General features: G+C 35.9%; 2 protein-coding genes across 5 annotated transcripts; both read right to left on the reverse strand.

Annotated features, from left to right (window-relative positions):
- Positions 1 to 280: 280 nt before the first annotated feature.
- LOC127814232 (sister-chromatid cohesion protein 3) lies at positions 281 to 14,884 on the reverse strand. 4 transcript variants are annotated; one of them, XR_008026317.1, is made up of 23 exons: positions 14,608 to 14,883; positions 14,248 to 14,482; positions 13,133 to 13,245; positions 12,854 to 12,946; positions 12,555 to 12,718; positions 12,230 to 12,466; positions 11,938 to 12,082; positions 11,669 to 11,847; positions 11,421 to 11,566; positions 11,214 to 11,341; positions 7,394 to 7,567; positions 6,087 to 6,248; positions 5,800 to 6,000; positions 5,592 to 5,729; positions 5,306 to 5,509; positions 5,029 to 5,173; positions 4,211 to 4,317; positions 3,770 to 3,907; positions 2,915 to 3,180; positions 2,686 to 2,810; positions 1,838 to 2,134; positions 737 to 814; positions 281 to 655 (listed from the first exon to the last, which is right to left on the reverse strand). XR_008026317.1 is itself a non-coding variant. In XM_052355599.1 (22 exons), the coding sequence occupies exons 1-21, from the start codon at positions 14,647 to 14,649 to the stop codon at positions 1,875 to 1,877; spliced, it is 3,402 nt and encodes a 1,133-aa protein (XP_052211559.1). In that variant the 5' UTR covers positions 14,650 to 14,883; the 3' UTR covers positions 281 to 655; positions 1,838 to 1,874. The 4 variants fall into 4 exon arrangements, 1 of the variants encoding a protein (XP_052211559.1); XR_008026318.1 differs by having other exon boundaries at positions 729 to 814; XM_052355599.1 differs by lacking the exon at positions 737 to 814.
- A 793-nt stretch (positions 14,885 to 15,677) lies between these two features.
- Positions 15,678 to 21,457, reverse strand: LOC127814236 (NPL4-like protein 1). Its single transcript, XM_052355609.1, has 2 exons — positions 20,270 to 21,457; positions 15,678 to 16,318 (listed from the first exon to the last, which is right to left on the reverse strand). The coding sequence occupies exons 1-2, from the start codon at positions 21,248 to 21,250 to the stop codon at positions 16,064 to 16,066; spliced, it is 1,236 nt and encodes a 411-aa protein (XP_052211569.1). The 5' UTR covers positions 21,251 to 21,457; the 3' UTR covers positions 15,678 to 16,063.
- Positions 21,458 to 21,888: the final 431 nt, after the last annotated feature.

Raw genomic sequence — 21,888 nt, forward strand, 5'->3', positions numbered from 1 at the left:
GCCCATGCAATTTATTTCGGTACATTATCAATGTCCATTACAATAATGTTGAATATTCAGAAAATAAAATGTCAAAACATTTGATAACTATATATTTACATGGTCTCAAATTTGCACTAATTTCATCATTTTCACCATAATTGACAAAAAAAACTATATTTGTACACTAAAAATGTGAAATTTAAATAAAATAAAATAAAATTTGATGCCTCAAATTAATGAGATTTTATCAGTTATCACATCACAAATTAATGATAGGTCAAGGTTAAATTCATAAATATTCACATGAATTCTTTTAAAAATATATATTAACCAATTGAACTTTATCGCTGATATGTGACATCTCATTGGTCTGAAACACCAAAGTTTTATCCTAGATTGTCTCAAAAGAGCAAAATAGTTTCTGATACGGGAACAAAGACCAAGCAATTCACAGACACAAACCCCGGGCTTCAAATTACATATCATACACCAAACGCCCGGTTCAACGTCCTTTCTACATGCTGCTCGCATTCATTAACTTTTTCAAATTTGTACATGACTTGGTTCTGGACCTCTCTACACCACTCTCAAAAAAAGTTTCAACACAGTGAGAAGCACCGAAGTCTGCAGCAAGGGATGAGTAACATTAAACTAGGTCACTTGCTGGAAGGCCCTGCACCAAACAAACAAATTTTAGAACATGAGAACCCATGTGACAAGTAAAATAGAAACCAATATTTACTGACGACTCAACAATAAGTCCATCTTTCCTCTCTGGTTCAGAGGCCAAAATAGATCCTCGCCATTGATTATCCAAGTGAATGATTTTCATCTGAAATTTACCAAGTAGATCAAGATCTTTTGCGGATTCAAATAGCAGGTTCCCTAGCTAATTAAGAAAATTTGCTGTGCGAAAATATTAATGAAAGATTTTGCAAAAGAAACAAATTTAGACTAAAAAAGTAGGTTATATTCATTGGAAACAAAGAAAAGAAAAGAGTTGTCTAACTTAGTCTGCATCTGCTTGTGCATAGACTTCAGCAACACGAGATATTCATTTCACACATGCATTTAAGAATTGCAAGGTTCATCACCGAAAAGCGAGGGCAAAACCAGCAACACTTACGGTGACCCAAAGCAATACATGACATACCCACCTAGATAATTGATGGGGAAAGCCCACACAGCAGGCCCAGGGATACATGCAACCAGAAACAGACATTTAGATCAACCCCACATTTAGTGTAGTAAGTTGTTTCATATACTGACAATTCACTGAAGCAATCTTCATATTGCAATTTGCCATTTTTCTACTAGCAGTGCTATTTTGCCCGACAGATCAACTGAGGGAGTTGCCGAAGGGTGTCAAAAAGACCAAAATACCCTTGCCCCAATTGGAAATTTTCAAAAGCTGCCACTACCTTGCCCGCAGCTCTCTCCTCTCTCCATAGCAGCCGACCCAACCACCAACCCTTGCTGCCTTTGCCTCACTGCCATCGCCTCGCCTCACCTCGTCGCCTCTCCGACCACTGCTGAGGTGATGCAGCACCGGTCAGAGAGATAACAAGGCGAGGCGAAGACAACGGTGGTCGGTGGTTGCATCAGCGGCCATGGAGAGAAGAGAGAGCAGCGGGCAAGGCAGTGGCAGCTGTTGAAAATTTGCAATTGGGGCAAGGGTATTTTGGTTTTTTTAATGTCTCTTGGTAGCTCTGTCGGGCAAAGTAGATTAATACTTTTTCTACAGGTAAATTACCAGGCAAGATGCTAATATGAACACTCAGCAAAAGGATCTTTGTTCTGAAATGCACTTAGAATGTGAACTATATCAATCAATAACCATAAAACAAATTGATACCCGATGTTCTAGAAGTGCCCACATTCTCTGTAGCTCGCTAGTAATCTGTTGCCTTCCCATGCCCTTTATTATCCCCCCTTGGAACTTTCAGTGAACGCAGTTTGGCTGATGATCTAAGTGAATGTATTAAAGGTGCCTCTTCCTCTTCCTGCTGTTCATCTTCTGCTTCTTTATCAGATACACTGATTGCATCCTCTTCTTCACTTGAACTGTGCTCGTCAAAAAGTTTCTTGCCTTGTAGGTCAGGTCTCTTGCGTGGACGACCTCGGCGTCTGACAGTCATCCCTTCCTTTTCATCTGCAACTCAGACATGATATTAAGCCCTTGTGTCAATATAATTCAAAGCCAACATTATCGTACATTAGAAATAACTACTGAACACAACAAATTATCTTTCACCCCCTTTTCATTTGCCAGATCTTGACAATATATAAGAACACTATTAGCACCAGGAAAAAAAAGGAGCAGAAATAAACAATTAAGATAGGAAAAAAATCATAAAAAAAATTCTGATACTCTCCAAATCCAGTAAATTGAATAGGATTTGCAGGATGACAATATGGACACCGAATCCACCCCCCTAACACACACAAAAAAAATGAAAAACAAAAGAAAAAAAAAAAAGGCTTGTCTTCTTATCATGTAAGATTAAAGGCCAAATAGAAACTTTACTCTTATCAATCATGATTTAGGATAAAAGCCAAAAAGATATGTTTATTATCAAAACTTCAATGAGAAATAAAAAATTTGGAAAATGTTAAAACATAAAAATCAAGTGTTCCTAGCCTAACTGCGCCCTGCAACACACAATAAAGAATAATAGCTTTTAGAAAAACAAATATGGGTACCTTGGAAAACTTCATTCCTTGCATACTTCTCATTTAAGTTGTCTAGGAAAGTGTAATAGGGCCGCCATCCACTAGGATCCACCTCTGTGTCCACATTCTCTGTTCGTTTTTTTACATCCTTTAGACTGCTTGCAGAAATATGAAGCATCATAAAGCATTTTCCTTTCAAGAGTACATACTAGAAAGTAGAAAACTAAAAGAAAAGGTCGAATAGCATTATAACTCTCACATTTCTAGGATATCAGGCATAGGAAGTCTGGAGACAAAATGGATAACTGAGACATCCAAAAAGGACAGCTGCTTTGGAGCATCAAGAAAAGCATACTCAATACCATCCTTAACAATGTTCAAGATGTCTGATCTATACTTATGCCGAGCAGCACCCACAAATGTTCCAGAAAGCCGAGCAGCCAGATCTTTGCATTGTTGAAAAGACTTGCCTGTCAGAGATTCATCAGTGCTTCCTGAAACTCCCACCAGTTGCCGATGGTAAGCCTAGTCAAAGAAAATATAAGACATTTAACAGCCATCCAAAACCAGGCGAGTAGCCCTCTGAACTTAAAAATAAAACCAAACAATGATAAATCAAAAGCAAGGCCATGTTTTCCCATGCTAAACACATTCTTTTGGTTAAAATCATGTAATAAGTGTTGTATAATGAAAAAAAAAAAATTCTGTAACTTAAGAGTGTTGAACATGGCATAATCAAAAATTTCTGATCCAGTTTGATTTTCCACAACAGTGCCATACACCACCTCTTTACAATATATATACATATTATCAATAATACATAAAGATGAGAGATTAGTAAAATTATCATATTTACATAGGATTTTGGAATAATAAATGCATTCATGTGCAAAAACAAATGCAGAATATGATGGGGCGGATATTTTTGTTTTCCTCTAAAATTATCTAGTTGCGTCTGCATGAATATATAAAGGAACCAACTAATAAGAAAACCAGAAAAAGTGAGAATTACAAATTTCTCTCATCTAGAAGTATACACAACATAAACAAAAACTCGTAAGACTGAGCATGCTGAGCCAAGCGCGTGTCTCTAACCAAAATGTCCAAGCATTACCCGTTTCATTGCTTCTAGAAAAAAGCTGGACACATTCTCATCCCTTTTCTTTAAAACAGCTATGAGATGCTTCACAATCTCTGTTACGGACTGTCCATGCATTACAAAATGAGAAATGATCTCCGGACAAAGATACTCCTGCAATTGGAATTTCATTAAACAATACTTTATCACTTAATTGAAACAGAAAGTACCAAGAAAAGGAAAAGCGTGTTTTTCAATCAATTATATTCTAGATACTATAATCAAATACATTTTTGTTATTATGATTTAGAGGATATAGAATGACTACTTAATAGTTTCCAGAGTCACTCAAGTAAAACACTTTCAACCAAAATATAATCAGAATCCTCCCCAGCAAATGATTTTCGACAAATTTTCGGCACCACTTAAAAGAGTGATAACCTCATAAACTTTATCAAATAAAAAATAAAAGATCACCTTTGGAACCACATCACTAGCAATTAACTTAGCAGCAGCAATCATGATTGCATCCCGGTTTGTCTCCTCAACATATTCTTTGTGGACATCTTCGTCCTCTGTCTCATCTGAAACACAAAGGAGAAGCGATGAAGCTTTAAGGATGCAATAAGCCAAGCAGCATAGAATGCTAGAAATGAGTGCAGACCAGGACATTAGGTGAAAATCAAGTAACAGATCAGATGATTCACAGAGAACTTTAATTTGAAAACAAAATATGATCCACAAACAAAATGTTAAATCATAAACAAGTTATTTAAAAGGATGGGGGCAACACAAAAAAAAAATAATAATAATTAAGTTTTTGGTTGATCGAACCTAGTTTCATGAACACAAGACATAACTTATCAGCTTAGTTTTAATTTCCTGACTGACTTTGTAAATCACATGAATAATATCAAATACTATAAGAAAACTGGATATTGCATGTTAATTCCCTCCCTCTCTCTTTAATGTTTTTTGAGGGTAAGTCCTGAGAGAAATAATTAGGGTGTTTATTTGTGCTAAAGAGGTCATGAGTTTGGGTTATGGAAACAGCCTCTGGGCAATGCAAGGGTAAGGCTACATAGAAAAACAATGTTTCCCCAACCCTCGCAAAGCAGGGAGCTCCATGTATAGGAGGCACCCTTTTCTCTCTCATTTCTCTCTCATACACTCTCTCTCTCTCTCTCTCTGTTGTTAGGCTACTAGCATTATCTTTTACAAATATGAGTGATCCAGATGTAAATCAGCAGATATGATTAAAGCGTAGCATAAGAGCAAATACGAGTCATATTTACCTGATATGCTGAGCTGCTGTTCACAAACTTTCCAAAACTTTTGAAGAGTAGAATCGTCAGGACAATAGCCTAAACTTTCCAGCTTAGTTGAAGCAAAATTTGTTTTTTTGAACAAACACCATGACTCTGCAAGGATAGTACAAACCTGGGGAAAATGCGAACCTTTATCAGACAGATATGATTCTTGAGCAATTCAATAGAGGACATTTCAACAAAATGATTCATTTTCAATAATATGGCATGGCAGAATTTGTAAACGAGTCCAAATAATGTTTACCCTGCACACTAGGTGACCACTCGATTTACCCTCCACCTGAACTTTAGGAGGGTGTTCCAGGTAGTACTGAAGATGCTCAAACAAGGTAGTGCGTTTAGACAATAAGGAATTTAGAAATGCCTCAGAGACAGTTTCAGTGTTTATAATGGAGTGCATGCACCACACTACATGTAAATACATGTTGAGAAGCAGGAAGCTGACAACCTGGATGAGCAGGAACAGCTATACCATAAGCAAGCACAAACAAAACAAAATGCAATTCTGGTGGAGGCTCTAGCATACGCACCTCATCATCCATGTTTCTAAAACTTTGAAGAAACACAGCCACTTCTTCGTACAAGCTTTCCATAGGAAAAGATCTTGACAATTGAAGCTCATATAACCTTTTCAAACTTACAAGCAACGAGTATTCATCATCATCATCCTACAATACTGAAGCATATCAAAATTGATTCAAAATGATCAAAGGAATGAACAGACTTCCAATACAATACCGCCACTTCTCTGATTGCAGATTTAAGCTTAGCAGCAAGCTCATCCTCGAGTTCCTTCAATTTATTTTGAGCAAAATCTTGTAACTCTCCTCGACTCTCAGTAGAACAAAAATTGATAGCTTTCATGCAACACCTCAGAGGATCCTTCTCACCATGTTTGAAGAATGCCTCTTTTATAAGTTGGAGAACATTCTTGAAATTCTGAAAAGGCAAGTAACTGAATGTTAAATTATATGACTACGATGAAAACAGCAAATGACTTGCATGATAAGCATCTAGCAGCCAACCTGCTCCTGTCTCTTAAGGGAATAAAGTTCAAGGTTCATATGAACAATAATCTCAATCAGTGGTGCTATCTTTGTCTTATCAGCCATGAATTTGCTTAGAAGCTGAGGGTATCTCTTCATCATGGCTACAGTTACATCCCGCCTATTGCTTTCAAACATTTCCTGACAATTTCAATAACAAATTATATTTAACTTGTAAAACAAAAAAGCCTTTCGCCAAATTCAGTTAAATTAATATCAAACGGAAGTAGAATCCAATCAAAACAGATTTCTCACGGCACTGGATAACTTCTTCCAATCCAACATCATACTTGAACAAACTGAATTCTTACGTCTCTGAATTATATTAATTTTAGTATATAGAAATAGGACCAGTAAAAGTCCTGTTTCCAGGCTACAAATTTAATGAACCACGCAAACCACAATGCATTACATGGCATTATGAAACATAATTCTATTGATAAAGATACCACACTAGCAACCACATACAAGTTCTCACAAACTGTTGGGAAAGAATACAGAGAAACATAATTCTATCCCAACGAACTATATACTTCACAAACATGTTAAGTGAATTAAGGTCTAAATGAGATTATAAGGTTCCTTTGTAAGCCACTGAAATAGTTAAGCATTGTTGCATGCATGCAAGCATGTAGTTCTTCATCAATTAATAGAGTGCAATTTGCAAGCTTACAACTATCAACTTTGTTTTCTTCTATTGTTCATAAAATTTCATTTGATCAATTTCCAGATTAAAGAAGACAAATAGACATAACAGTACAAAAACAAGAGGAAATAAATTAGAAGAAAATATTAAGCAGATAAAATAAATTAGAGGTCATATATACCTTATTCAGAAGATCCCAACTCAAAACCAGAACTTGAATCAACCAGATAGTTTAACTATTGATCAAGTTCCTTAGCTGGATTCCTTCATCCATACTCATGAGTTATGAGCTATTTACCAATAAGTTTGGTTCTTTGTTAGTGTTTTACTAGATTAAGATGTAGCACCTTTTGTATTAGAAAATTGTACAATGAACTGGATCTAAACTCATAAAACAGGATCTCACTAGTAAATTTTCAGCACATCAGTCACGTGTAAAAGCAGAGATTCACTTGCCTAACTCCTCCAAAATACCAATCCAGGACAGACTAATGCCTGCCTGGCTCAATATGTGGAGACTGAAAATTTTGCATTCAATATATAAAATCTAAACAAAATGAGGCAAAAGAAGCTCCTAGAATCTGGAAAGACAAATTATAAGTAAACAAAATGGTGCAAAAATAACTGAGGGCATGCTCACCCTTTGGCCTTTATTGTAGTATTGCTTTCTATTATCAGTTGCAGGAACTATCTTTTCACCCACTGCCTTTCTGATAGAGGCAGAGAGAAGCCGAATCAAGTTTGTTGAGTCCTCATCAGTAAGCTCAATTAGAGGATTCTCATCCAGGAGCATAGAGACAATACACTTCCAATCCTGCCACAAACATAAACTCTCATAAGAAACAAAAGAGAAAAGAAAATAAAGCAATTTATTAAGGAAATTGCATATAGGCCCAAATGTAGGGTTGGACAAGGGAAACACAGCTCTAACACAATTAATTACTATAGTGCAGCACTCAGGTGCTGGTCAATGAACACAAACACTAGGGGCGCGCCTAGACGCACCTTTGGTGCCTGCAATGCTCCCAGGTAGGTGCAGACCAGCCAGACGCGCTACCAGGCCCTCGGGCGCAGCCTTGGGCTTAGGCACACCTGACTTTTTTTTAACTATTTTTAGGATTTATATTAACTATTTATTACTTTATTTAATTTTTTACTATTTAGGGTATATATTTATTTCTGTAACTTTTTTAAAAATTAACTATATCTAATAGAATCCTAATGGGAAAAGGAAACTTTTGAAATTCCAATTCCAATTATTACTAAATACTAAATAAAAAATAAATCAAAAGAAAAAAAAAACAATTGCTTCAACTCCAAATTTGACAATGCGTAAACGGGCAACTACTTCAAATGCTCCAATTGAACTTGATGAAGATGGAGAAATGGAGATGATGTGGAAAAAAATAATATTGGAGATGATGCTTCTAATGATAGAAATATAGAAATGTTTGATATTGATGATGAAGATGATTTTTAGAATATTTAATATGCATATAGTAAGTTAATCTTAATTAAAATTTAAGACCTATAAATTGTTTAAAATTTAATTTGAGTTGACTTAAAAACTTTTAAATTGCATCTTTTAGAACGACATTTTTTATTGTTCTTTTCATTATATATTATGCTAACAATAGATTTTAAAATTCTTACAAAGTTTTTAACTTTTGTAATGTTTATATGCAGGTTGCTGAAATATGATGGTATATGCTTTGCTAAAATTTACAGGTATGTAACTTGTTTTAATATTTTTTTAATTAGCATATGTTGAATTTTTAATTTTCTTGATAACATGCTTGTGAATATATTATTAAGAGTTAGGACCTATTTTATACCTTACTCTTCAAGTAGGACATATATTTTTCTTTTTTTCTTTTAGTCAACATGTGCCTCGTATCCACCAGGCACACGCCTTGCCTTAAGCATTGCACCTCAAGCTCTAATACCCTTTGCGCTTAATGTGTCTTGGGCCTTTAATAACACTGACTGAGCTAGTTAGGTAATCTATTCATGGTTTTATGCACAATCAAAAAGAATAGGACAGCATCAAGTAGAATCAACTACCACTCCCACATACCTACATAAATTTAGACCCCCTTAACATTGAAGGGGGTGTAAAGGTCAAAACCGTTAAATGAAGACACTGAAATACAATTTTCCCCTCTCCAATAAAAGGACTTTAATTTCAAGACTCCTCCATCTATAACTTTGCATCACTTAACCCTTTGAATTAATAAAAAATTTCCATCCCACCTATTATTGTTTGAAAGGCACAAAATAAGGTTTGAAAATTAGAAGTTATCTCTTAATTCCATAAATATTTTTGTTTTCCAAACATTCAAGTTAGATCTATGGTATTTAAGTAAACACCATTAAAATGGAAAATTTAAAATTTGATGCTAATTTCTTTGGCAAAAGATATGCATATCGTTTGATTGGATAGTCAATCATTATGATAAAATACCTAACACAAATGTGTAAAAGACAATAACAACAAGAATACCAAGTCTTAATTCCATTAAGTGGGATTGGCCATATGACTTCTAACACATCAATAATCTGTATCCATGACCATATCTTTTGTAAAGTCACTATATCTCATGTCATATCTAAGTGTTTCTTACTAAATTCTCTTTACTCTTCCCCTTACCTCTTTTGCAACAAATTTCTTTCATTATATCTACTCTCCTTATAAGTGCATTTATTGGCTTTAATATACATGTTTAAAAAATCTTAAACGCATCGAATGCATCGTAGTTTCAGTAGCTACCACTCCAACTTTACTACAAATAACTTTATTTCTAATTCTGCCTTTTATATGGCTGCACAGCCATAACAACTCCTTAACTTTGTTATAATCATATTTTGCACAACTTACTACTAAATTGTCTATCATATACCAATGTCGGTCATATAATTGTCCAATAAAATAGTTCTTTTAACTTTAAGGGAACTTTCTAATGCACAAATGCTAAAAATTACTTTTACATCTTAAATATCTTGCCTTGGTTCAGTGTAAAAGACGAGTCATGCTTTAACAAACAATATACCCTTAAAAAGGGAGATGTTAGATATATTATATTTAATATAGTAATTGCAAAACATTTATTATTTTCTTTAGGGAATATATTTCCAATAATCTAGTAACATGTGCAACAGGCATGTTTAGAATCTTCTCACTTTGTTGAATTGATGGATAATACAAAGTAATTTGTAATAATTATATAAAAACTGAGGGTGTAAATGGACAACTCCTTAGTCTGATGGTTATGTGACAAGGTCCCTATAATCTTTTTTGATTAAGAAGGTATAGTAGTAATTTTAACTTCTTCATTTCACTAAGTTAACTTCATTATCCCCCCTCCACAATAACAACCATAAGCCTTATTGAGTTCTAGACCTCCATACATCTCTACTCACGGCCATATTCTTTGCAAGGCCATTTCATCTTATGTCATGTCAAAGGGTCTCCCATCAAATTTTCTTTGGTCTTCCTCTTCCTCTTTGCTACAAATCTCCTCTATTTCATCCACTTGCTTCATAGATGTTTCTATCAGTCTTCTTCTCACATCCAAACCATCTTAATTTGAATCCCACATCTTATCTTCAACGGGTGCTAGTCTAATCTTATTACTAACGAACATCCACTATAATATTTTCACACATATTTTGCATGCATTGATGCCTATTTTCCCAAGCCCAACATGACAAGCCATACAACAAAGATAGTTTTATAGCCACCCAATATAACCTTCTTTTAGAATTACAAGGATTTTACAATCATATAAATGTTAAGACACGATTCTCCACTTTAAACATCCTACCTTGATTCTATGAGTAACATTCTCAATTATCTCCCCTTCTTTTCAAACGACTGACCAAAGATATCAAGATTGTTCATTTTTTTTTTTTTTTTTGGTCATGCCCCTTCAATACTAAGAGGGTCGAAATTTATGCCTTTTCATTTAGGGGAACTAAATGATAAGGTCATAGATACGGCAAGTTCCCATAATTCACACTTTTGTTTTACCATAAGATAGCCCTTTGGTGAAAAAGGAGTTGAAAACAACTTCCCACCAAAAGGTTTAAGAATTAGACTCCAAAAAAGGAAGGCAAAATAAGGTTTAGTAGAAATAAAACAAGAATAACTGGACTTCAACCATCTAAGCACAGATGCAACGTAGAAGACATAAAAAAGTAGAGTAAAACCTTTGACAAAAGTGCAAATATTCTACTACCACGTCCCTATGGCATACATATATAAAGATAATTGTATAACTCAAGTATGTACTAGTCAAGTTGCAATCCTTCAAGTCAAGTCCAACCCTGTGCTAGGACAAGTAATATTTTCTCAACCCAAAGCTGAAAATAAATTTTCAAATTTTGTCAAGATCCCATGAGGGAAATATTTAACTAACAAGTAGTAGGCCCTTAAGCTCAATAAGATACAAGCTCTTTACCTTCATGGCATCCATGTACTCCCAAACATCATCAATAACATAAGTACTTAGAATTTGATCAGTTGAAAACTCTCTTAGTATTTGCAACATTCTACCAAGATGCACCTCTGAAGAATCATTGTCATCACCTGAAAAGGCATTTTTATGAGACTAGATGCCTAACAAGATTCTAATGTCTACACCTTATCAGACATAATTCGCAAACACCTTTAGAATGTGATTGAGAGCTAGTAAATTTCTGCGCAATCAGATGCCCGTATACTAGTTCTCCAATGGCACGCCTGATCTCTGGAGGATCATCAATTAGCAAATCATACAAAGAACCCAAGTCATCATCATGTATAAGTTGATGCCTGCAAAATAAGCCTTGTCAAGTATCAATTTGGGATTAAACAGTCACTGACTCGTTAGAAATGTAAGATGAAATTCCAAAAAGTTAAATAACCAGCAGATACCTTAGTAATTGTTTCACAAGTCCTATGGCACATACAGCCACTGAAATATCAATGTCATCGGCAAGTTCAATCATCCGATTGGAAAATCTTTCCGTAAAAAGGCCAAGAGATGGTACATTATCATCCACCTCATAGAGATTTTGCAATGCAAGGGCAGAAGACTTCCTTACACCAGCATTCTTAGATGAACAAACATAGCCGGTCAATATTTAGTACTTGAGAAAAAAAGCTCAAATGACATGCAAGGTTACCAGGGAAATACAATTTACCTTGTCATTCAAAGTCCATCCAAGATATTTCAAGTACAAATCCTGCAAGAACAGTGATGGGTATGACAAGATCCACATCCCAAGTGATTGTATGCAGGACATTCGAATGTCCGGATCAATATCTCGGTAACGATGCACAAACAACCTTCATGAGATAAGAAATTTGGTAAGTTCCAAAACTTGTTATCATAATACATGGGGGGAATACGTTGAAAAACCTTATAAATTGTATTTTATTTCCTTTTAATTCTATTACAAACAGATTAAAAAAAGATTCATAGATTTATCATACCCTGTAAATATTTTACGCATCATCTCTTCTATCACCATTATCTTTTCATGTGTCGTAGACAATCTTTTATTCAGTGATTCCACACGTGGACCATCAGTCCTCTTCTTCCTTTCAGCATTTAACTGCCTCTGAGTAGTTTCCCGCTGTGCACCAAGCATTTTGGCAACATTTATCAGGGATGTGACAAGTTGGAGTCCCATCAATGAAGCAACCTGACGATAAATTCTTGGAGGAGTACTGAAACATACAATTACCAGACAGATTAACTAAATTAACCTAATTAAAATTTTAATTAACACTTCAGAACATCAAATTAAACACTGACCATGAAAGTGCAATTACATAATCCATGCATTTGTCAAACAAGATCTGATCAAACAACGGCCCATTTTGACACTCAGTGACCAAATTGTCCCAGAATGAAGCAAGATTATCTTTAAAATTCTTGAACTCCTTCTTTTTTGAGCTTTGATAGTCTTCAACTTGACCCTAAAATTGTTTAGATGTTAAGCCAAAACTAAAAAAACTAGTGCTGGTGCATAAACTCAAGAGATTTGGAGATTTAGCCTGTCAATGGATTTGCAAAGAATACAACAAAAACATATTAAGGAATTCAGAGGATACTTTTTTAGCCAGATTGACAAGAGCAACTACTACGTCATCAACATCAATCTCGTCCAATAGCTCCTCATCAATTATATACTTTGCTCCACAAGCCTGTACAAAGGCATACTTAGTTTCATGTGCATCATGAAAAATAAATAAACATTTGCAAAAGGTTGGCCTATGGTGTTCTAGATAGAATTCTTAAGGAACATCTCATAGCTCCGGGAATTTCTTGAACCATTAAAATTATCAGATTACCTCAAATGGTAAGTTAACATTTGCAAATTATAGGGTTACCTCAAAAAGCATCATCAACAGTTCAACCATTGCAGGCTTTGGATCCTTTTCATACTGTTCAACCCAGTTCTTAACGACTTGGGGAATAAGCTTTCCATTCCCTTTTATAATCTCTGCAGACACAGAAATATTTAGCCAATCCTCTCCAACACATGTTGACAGGCAATCATGAAAGATAAGAGCAAAAGAAAACTTCTAAATCAAGAATGCATTTAAGCAAAAACACATTAACCATGTCTAAATATCCCTTCATTTAGAGGAACATGAAACCCAAATCATCCATTTAAACACCCACATCTGTGTAGTACACCTTGATGATGGCAAAAAATCTAAAGAAATCACATAAAACTAAAGAAATCATGTAAACTCTACAAATTTAACTCAAGAAACTAAATAGTACCTCTAATTATATTATGAAACCATATTACCTCCAAAGCATGTATCAATGTCATCATCTAAAGGGAGAACACCAATCTGATCCTCCTACTTCTGAATCAATGTCATAACTTTTTTGGGACATTTTTACCTTCAATAATTTTCAAACACACACATCTGTATTCTTCTATTTTCAGCAAATTTTAATTAGTTATTGAATAATCATAAAATTTTATAAGATCATTTACAACTTCCTGTTTATCATATTTGCATCAAATCCATGGTTACACTAACTGCATCAAATCCTTTACAAATAGACAGAGAGGAAATAAAAATCGTGAAGAAAAAAAGGAAAATTAATAGGGAGTACTACACAAAATGCTTAGGCGTGTGTGCATGTTCTCGCTTCTTAGTACTAGAAGTGACACCTCATGCATGTGGGTGCTCAATATTGTTTTCAATTCTCCTTTTTTCCTTCAATTTTCTTCCAATAATCGATGATCTACCTAATAAAAATTTGATACAATTGGAGCATTTTATGTAGTTAAAGGGAATGGTAGAAGTTATAATTGATGCAACAAGATATCACTTTGAGGCCCTCCTACGGGCATTATTAGTTCCTCCGTTGCCCTCAACTAAGAAATATACACACTAACGATTCATTGCCCCTTCAACTAAAATGCAGTGCGCATTGCTATTTACCGTTAGTCCAAACTGAGTGATTGTGAATTTGAATTTACCGATCAGACTTGCGTGAATTTTGCTTGGCGCAGCGGAAGCCTCCTCGGAAGCCCGCTTTCGCTTAGCCTTGGGACGAAGCTCCTCAAAATCATCAACGGAGTCCTCTCGGTCGGCGTGCCGATTAGGGCTCTGATCACTCCGATCGCTGTCCTCGTCCCGGTTATCTCGGCCGCTACCCCTCGACTGGGTCCCTTGACCAGCGCCCGTCGGAAAAATCTGAGCCCTAGTCCTTTTCTGTATTAAGCAAAAATCCAGGAAGACAAACAACATCAAGAACAAGGTTAGAATAAGCAACTAATTTGTAAGCATTACAATCAAATGAAGAATAGGGGGCTTGCATGAACCAAATTGAAACTAACCGAGCGACGAATTGCTTCTGAAGCTCCGGGCGAATCCTCCATTACCTACTACTGTTACTCAGACCAGAAAGAGCGTCCAGTAAAGAGAAAAAACGGAACAAGAGAGGGCGAATCGAACCAATGCGTTAAGTCACCAAAGCATTTTTTGCCCTAATTTTTGGAAGATTCTCGAAGCGGAAGGAAAATCCCGCCAATAAGCAGAGACAGCTTTGAGCGCAGAGTCGGCGTTAAGTGCCGCATTTGCCGACGCCAATGGGATTTTGTTTTCCGCTTGGAAGCAAAACAGGCAACAGGTAACAGCTAAGCATAGTTTTTTTTTTTTTTTAGCCACATGACTATTTATTTCCGTTTCTTGGTGTGACTAAGAATATGGGAATATGTTTCTTGGATATCCATTATACTTTGAATTACACATAAATAAATAATTAAAATAAAAATGCATAATTAAAATATGTCTCTTTAAGACAGTAAGACAGTAAAACGTAAGAAATATTTTAGTTATTTATAAATATATGTATAATTCTTGATGTATAAATAATATGATCCAAAATTAAGATTTTTTACATTGTTATTTTTAATTTTTTTATTTTTAAAATATTCCATTAGATATTAATAAAACTATGCTAATTAATTCTTCATAATAAAAATTTCTATATTATTTAAATATTTAAAAATTCCAGTATACGATTTGTATTATTAAGTTTCTTATTTAATTTTCAATTTTTTTATTACTCTTAGAAAAATATATATATAAAATATTAAATTCCTGCCAAAATAAAAAATAAATAAATTTAAAATTCTGAAGAGTATTATTTGTAGCCTTCTTACTCCACCAATAATGTTTGCCAATCAAAAGAAAAGATCAATTTTCTCCGACGACACCAAAGTTTCTTTTTGCCAATCAAAAGAAAAGATCAATTTTCTCATTAAATTTCAATAATAATATCCAACTTTAAAATTAAAAGACGCATCTCATTCCAAGTTTTCTAGCCGTAAACAGCAATCTGAGCTGGGGTGGCTCACAAACATTCTGACAGAGAAAAGGCACACAATGTGCATGAACACGATGGTTTCCAAGCTGCCAGTGCATGGCACATAGGTTTTGATTTGCTACCATTAGAAACTGTAGTGTAATAAACAACAACCCAACCATGTATAGCATACAAACTTTAATTTGAAGCAGAAAATGTTCATCCTAAATTATAAACTGGCATAGTACTAGAAACACTCAAATTTATCTAAAATATAAATATCCAGACACACGGGGATTATGGTATTTAGATATCTGTTACAGTCAAAGCAAGGGGCTTTCGGGGCCAGGCACATTAGCCCAGAGGGAACTAGGAACACTGGACTAGTCATCTTTGAGTTCAAGCATCAATGCGTGGTCTAGACCATCCAAAAGGCATAAAGAATAGACGAGTGTTATCAGTTCCACACAGCGTTGCAAGAGCTATCAAGAAGCACTGGCCAAGGACTCAATTAGGAGCTGGTAACCTTCTGGCACAGCCGTTTGCATCTGTACACACTCTGCCAATGCAGGAACATCGGCATTCACATCTAAAAACCTGGCCAGCAATAGCAGCAGATGAAAATCAGAAATTCGCTTCACAAATGTAACACCCCTCATTCTCTCCAGATGATTCTTCAGTGCGTTCATTGTCACTCCTGTAATTCTGTTCTCAATAGGAAAGTTTGTTGAAAGTGGACCCTGCACAACCATAAAACTTTATCAGAACCACTTTGGTGAGAACAACTCGCTTACTAGAAGTCATGTACAGTGATACAAGCAAAAACTGGCTTGGAAAATTAGCTTTCTCAGTAGAACAACACAATCATCTCAGAACAAATTTTTATCCACATACTGGTGAAAAATAGGCCTCTAGAGTGTACGCCACCTTCCTATTTATTTAAATTTAAAGTTCTTTATGCCTGTGATGCTCTCCCTCTGTGGAGGGAGAACATAGATGTAACGGTTCAGTTTACATATTCAGCACAAGCATGACTATTATTCTTCAAATTAAAAGAATGCCATTGATCCCACTTTAGAAAAAACAACATAACAGAAATCAAATCCTCAGTATACAAACTTGAAGGAAGAGACGGTGACCCCACTGGACAGGGTTCAGATAAAGGCATTGTGTGATTAGAGGCTACTTCTAAATATAATTAGAAATCAAAACCATCAAGTATCTTTAGTTGGAAAAATTAGACCCTATTCCAAAGTACTTTTATAGTTTGATAGCTTATGCAATATTTCAAGCTTATGTTATTTTGAGCCTGAAGTTACTAGATTGGTTAGAAATTAATCGTGTCAAGTCTTACCCTATATTTACAACTAAGCAGATCTTTAGAAGAACATGAAGCCTTAGTTTGAACAATTTATCAAATCATAAGCCTAACTTTGACAACAACATATCAATCCTTAAAACCAATTTTGTGGGGGTAGACTGCATAAATTCTAACTTGCCTAGCATTTCAATATATGGCCTAATATTCTCTGAGGCTTTAGCCTAACATTGACAGAACTCAAAATTACTTATCTGTAAAGTACCCCCTAGGAACAAAGCTTTGACTTATGATAAGAAGCTTGAATCTTCTTGTTTTATCCAACTCATCTGAGAGCCATTTTTGATAATGTATATGGGAGGGCAAATTAGATCATCAAGAGAGTAGGCTAACTTTTCATAATTTTATTTTATCGCTTTGCTTTCCAAGCCAGTATTGCAAGCTTTGATCTCTTATGAATAGGAATATGGTTCAGAGCTTTTACAATGTAAGTTAAAGCACAGAAACTTTAAGGAATATACTTAATGGTGTCAAACTCCAACATTTGTCAAGCACTTTTTGGTGCATGCTATACTCACGTCATTATTTTCTTAAGTATTTCTGAAATGTATATTAGCTTTTTCTTCAATTCCATGACCAATGAAACTCTCATTCCTCTGTTAATGCAGTGCTGATTGAAACAGCTTAAAGGTTAGAACTAGAGATTGTCCGTGATGCCCTAACCTTGATTAAGATGAACATGCAGGTAGAGATTGGCTGCAGGGTACTGGAGGAATGGAGGGGGGATGGTGAGCAATAAATGATGGATGGATTGGTTTCCTACCCCATTTAGCCTGTGTCCATATAAAGCTTTATGTGGGAATGTGGTGAGTTTCTCCAACCTAGCATGTCAAGTCTAAGGAATTCCTACCAAGTTTTCTTAGGTCATCCTCTACTCTTTTACTATAAACTTCCCCCATTCCATTTAATCACCTCACATAAGCATTCATCAGTTTGCTTCTTGCATATTCAAACCATCTTAATTGCTTTTACATCTTATCTCCAACAAGTATTACTTCCGCCTTATATATATATATATATGTTGTCTTGTATGGTTGCACATTCATTATAACATCTTTATCTCAATTTCACTTACATCTTGCACATGTTGGTATTTAACTGTCGAAGATCATAAACCATATAACAAACATGCTCTTCTAGCCATAACTTTAAAAATATTTTACAATCGCATATATGCAAGTGTATTTTTCCACTTTAATCATCCTATATTGATTTTGTGGGTAACATCCCATTCTTTTTGAATAATTAATTCAAGATACGTAGACTGATCTTTCCTAATAATAACTCAATCATCAAATCCTGCTGTGATATCATTTACACTTTACTTTTACATTTACATATTCAATTTTTTACCCGCTCAACTTGAAAATTTTGGATTCTAATGTATTTCTCTATAATTACATCTTAATATTCACAATTTTTGGGGGGGTCTCATCCACCAAAACGGTATCATCTACAAATAATGTAAACAATATCACAAGAGAAAGATATTAATGTAAATCATTGATGTAATCCAATTCTAATTGAAAATTCTAAGTATCTCATCTACAAGTCCTAACATACACATCTTTAGAAACCCATAAATAATCAATCCAAACTCTTTCCTTCTCTAAAATCTTATACAACACTTCTTTAGAAACTCTGTCATCAACTTTTCCAAGTCTATTAATACCAAATAAAAATCGTTCTAATTCTATTTATCTTTGAACCTTACCATTAGACATCTTAGTGAGTAGTTAGCTTCCATAGTTAACCTCCTAAGCATAAAACCAAATTAATTTTCATAAACCTTCGTTTCTTTCCCTAACATTTGTTTAATCACTATTTCCCAAAAGTTTCATAAGATTGCTCATTAGCCTGATTGCTATAAAATTTTCACAACTTTAAATATCTCCCTTATTCTTGTAAATGAGCACTAAAGTTCTTTTTCTCTAGTTGTCAAGCATCATTTTTATTTTTTTGAGGATTATATTAAATAAATTCAGTAACCTTAACTAACTCACCTACAAAACCAAAAGTAACTAACTTACCCCTATATAGATATTTTATAGGAATCTTCCAAAAAGGGTGGGTTTATAAAAGAATTCCTTTTTAATCTGATGAGGTGTTTAATAAAAACCTTGCAAACATGAAAAAATTATAAAAATTTTAAGAGAAATATGTGACTTGACTCCACGGTTCAGTTAGACAATTGAAATATGATGTTTTCTTCTATTGTCGGAGTTTCTATCCACCTGAGTCACCAGAAAGAAAAGAATCTTCAAAATTTTGATTTTGTCATTGGAGAAGATTTAGGTTCTCTATTACTATTATACATTGACCACGTCAACTAAGAATTTTATGGATCTTTTCTACTTAAACACAGGGCTTTGCAGTTGCACTTCTACATGCTTACATGAAGCAGCTAATTGGAAAGCAATTCCTGGATTAAATATTAGTCCAACAATGAGTAAAAGGATCTAAAAATACAAAAGGAAATATTTGAAGGAGAAAAAACAATTTGGAGAATGTCACTGGAGGAGAGCACTACATGTTTTTAAAATAACTTTGCTTTTAGAGATATCTCAGTAGCATGATTCCTTATAAATGCCACAAACTCCAATGCCTTCAGCTTCATTGGCTGCTACTCAAAAGTTTATGACCATTTGATTGACATTCTTCTTTACAAGGAAAGGCAAATCTAGACTCTCTAATTACAGGTTCTTCCCAAACTAAAGAGAAATGGCATGAGATGAAAATAAGAGCAGCAGAGTTATGTAGTTAAGCGTCTAACAGTAACCACAGCCAATTAATTGCCTAGAGTGAGCACAAGTAAAATGACTACTGAGATTGATTATTTGGAACATGAAAGAAATAAATGTGAGAAACAAATCTGCAAAAGTTAAAAGCCACGAGTAAACAGGACACACAAGTACACAAGACCAGCCCACCAGCTCAACATATTGCTCAAGCCAAGCCAAGCCAAACTTGAGTTTCTATTAAACAGCTTGGCCGGTTTGCAAGCATCTACATAAGTAAAGCGACATTGTTTGAGAATAATACACTAAAAAATGGATCACCATAAAACAATGTGTCAACAATTCATTTAATAAGCCAAAAATATTTAAATTGCTATTCCCCTATTAAGATAATTTTTTATTCTTCTTATCCTCCGTTTTGGAAATTATCTTTCACTAACCCACATTCTGATCCCGGGAAAAGAAAATATAATGACATAGGAGATAAATAGACAAATACAAGTAAAGTTCAATTTCAAGATAAATCAAATTTAAAATTGCAGATATGGAAAAGTGAAGTGGTAAACAGCACGGACCTGGTGATCGAATATCTTAACTACCACCAAGAAGAAGTCATTATCAACTTCCTTGGTATCCTTCACACCAACAACCACATCCTTCTTCATCCTGGACAACTTTGGATCAGCATCTTCCCCAGCCTCGGTCTCGAACCACCCTTCTTTAAACAACCTAATACACACATCACTCATCTGAAACGCCTCAAAGTGCACGTCAGCATCACCCTCCTCGTTCACCTCCAGTTTCACCACTGCGGTGACCCACTCCTTCAAGTCGCCCTCCGCCTGCAACTCGGCCGCCTGTAAAATCTCTGCATTCGACAAAGTGTAGTCCTTTTTAGCCTGACTGACCGTCTGTGTGAATATAAATCCCACCTTCCTCATCCCCAAACCCATGGCGATCGCTTCCACCAGCTTCTCCTCATCGGGGTCCCGCAAGAGCACTAAATTCTCCTCCGTCCCCTGCTGCGGCGGCTCGTAGATGAAGTCCACCTCCACTTTACCTTCGGGCGACACGGTCCCATACATAATCCCGCCGCGCTTCACGGCGAAGGCAAGCGAGTCGTTGACGTAGTGCTGGAACGCGTTGGCGGCGTCGCGGTCGAAAGACGCCAGCTCGCAGTGAGGGTTTTCCTGGCGGGTGACGCGCATCTGCTTGGCGATCAGATCGTCCATGGTCATCTTCCGGCCAAACGAGCCCGCGGGGCTGAAATTGGGGCCTGAGACGGTGCGCTCGCCTTCGTAGGAGAGGTAGATGATCGAGCCGTGCGCAATGCCGAGACTGGAGATCGGGGTTTGAGGATTGGACATGTCGGTGAACCGCGCGATGTCTGCTAGGGTTTTGGCGAGGAGGAGGTTCTGATTGGTGGATAGGGTTTGGTTGGCGACGGGAACTCTGAGTTGGTATTCAATTAGGGTTTTGAGCTGGGCGATCGTGATGTTCGGATTGTCGATCGTCGCCCGCTCGAGCCCATCTCTGCTCCGAATTCTGATCATCATCGTCGCTATCCTTGTTTCAAGCAACGCGAACCAGAGATTATTGCACCCTCCCAACAAATCTATCTATCTATCTATATATACACAGAGGGATACGGAATACGGATCGAAGAAGAAAGGAAGAGGAAGGCAGTTGCAGAGTCCAAGTATTGTTTTGGAATCACTTGTTGAGCAAGAAGCCGAGGGAGAACACAGTGCCGCTACATGCGACTGCTACAGATGGTATATATGGGTTTCGAGTGTATGATCCGCTACAGTCAAGTCAGCCAATGGAGCTATGCCACGTCATAAGCTAGCCGGGGGAATATCGGATTTATTCGACTGTTCATTTGGCGGATGCAGTTATGCTGCCCCGCATACGATAATTATCCGCCGATTCCAAATCCAAGCGAGAATGGTTGTTGGCTGTCCCAAAGTTCGACTTGGAAGTGGATGATTGGATTGAAAGCTTGCAGTTATCAAGCCCATTTATTAGTGGATGATGCTCTCCCAGCCGATGGAGCCCAGAGTCCAGGCAGTCCATTGGGCCTACCATGGCCCACAATACGAGCACACTATTATCTCATTGAGATAATATTAAGAAGTATATTTTAAAATTAATCAATTGAAATGTGTAGTTTCTCAGCAAGAAGCGAATGAAA

The sequence above is a fragment of the Diospyros lotus genome, chromosome 12 (genome assembly GCF_014633365.1).
Source record: "Diospyros lotus cultivar Yz01 chromosome 12, ASM1463336v1, whole genome shotgun sequence".
Taxonomy (NCBI): Eukaryota; Viridiplantae; Streptophyta; class Magnoliopsida; order Ericales; family Ebenaceae; genus Diospyros; species Diospyros lotus.

Coding starts and splice junctions, on each gene's coding strand:
- LOC127814232 (XM_052355599.1), bottom strand. CDS start 14,649: ATGGAGGATTCGCCCGGAGCTTCAGAAGCAATTCGTCGCTCG. Junction 6,249..7,393: donor ACTACAATAAAGGCCAAAGG/GTGAGCATGCCC, acceptor TGAAATTGTCAG/GAAATGTTTGAAAGCAATAG. Junction 4,318..5,028: donor ACAGCAGCTCAGCATATCAG/GTAAATATGACT, acceptor TTTGTGTTTCAG/ATGAGACAGAGGACGAAGAT.
- LOC127814236 (XM_052355609.1), bottom strand. CDS start 21,250: ATGATGATCAGAATTCGGAGCAGAGATGGGCTCGAGCGGGCGACGATC. Junction 16,319..20,269: donor TTAAGATATTCGATCACCAG/GTCCGTGCTGTT, acceptor ATGGTTGTGCAG/GGTCCACTTTCAACAAACTT.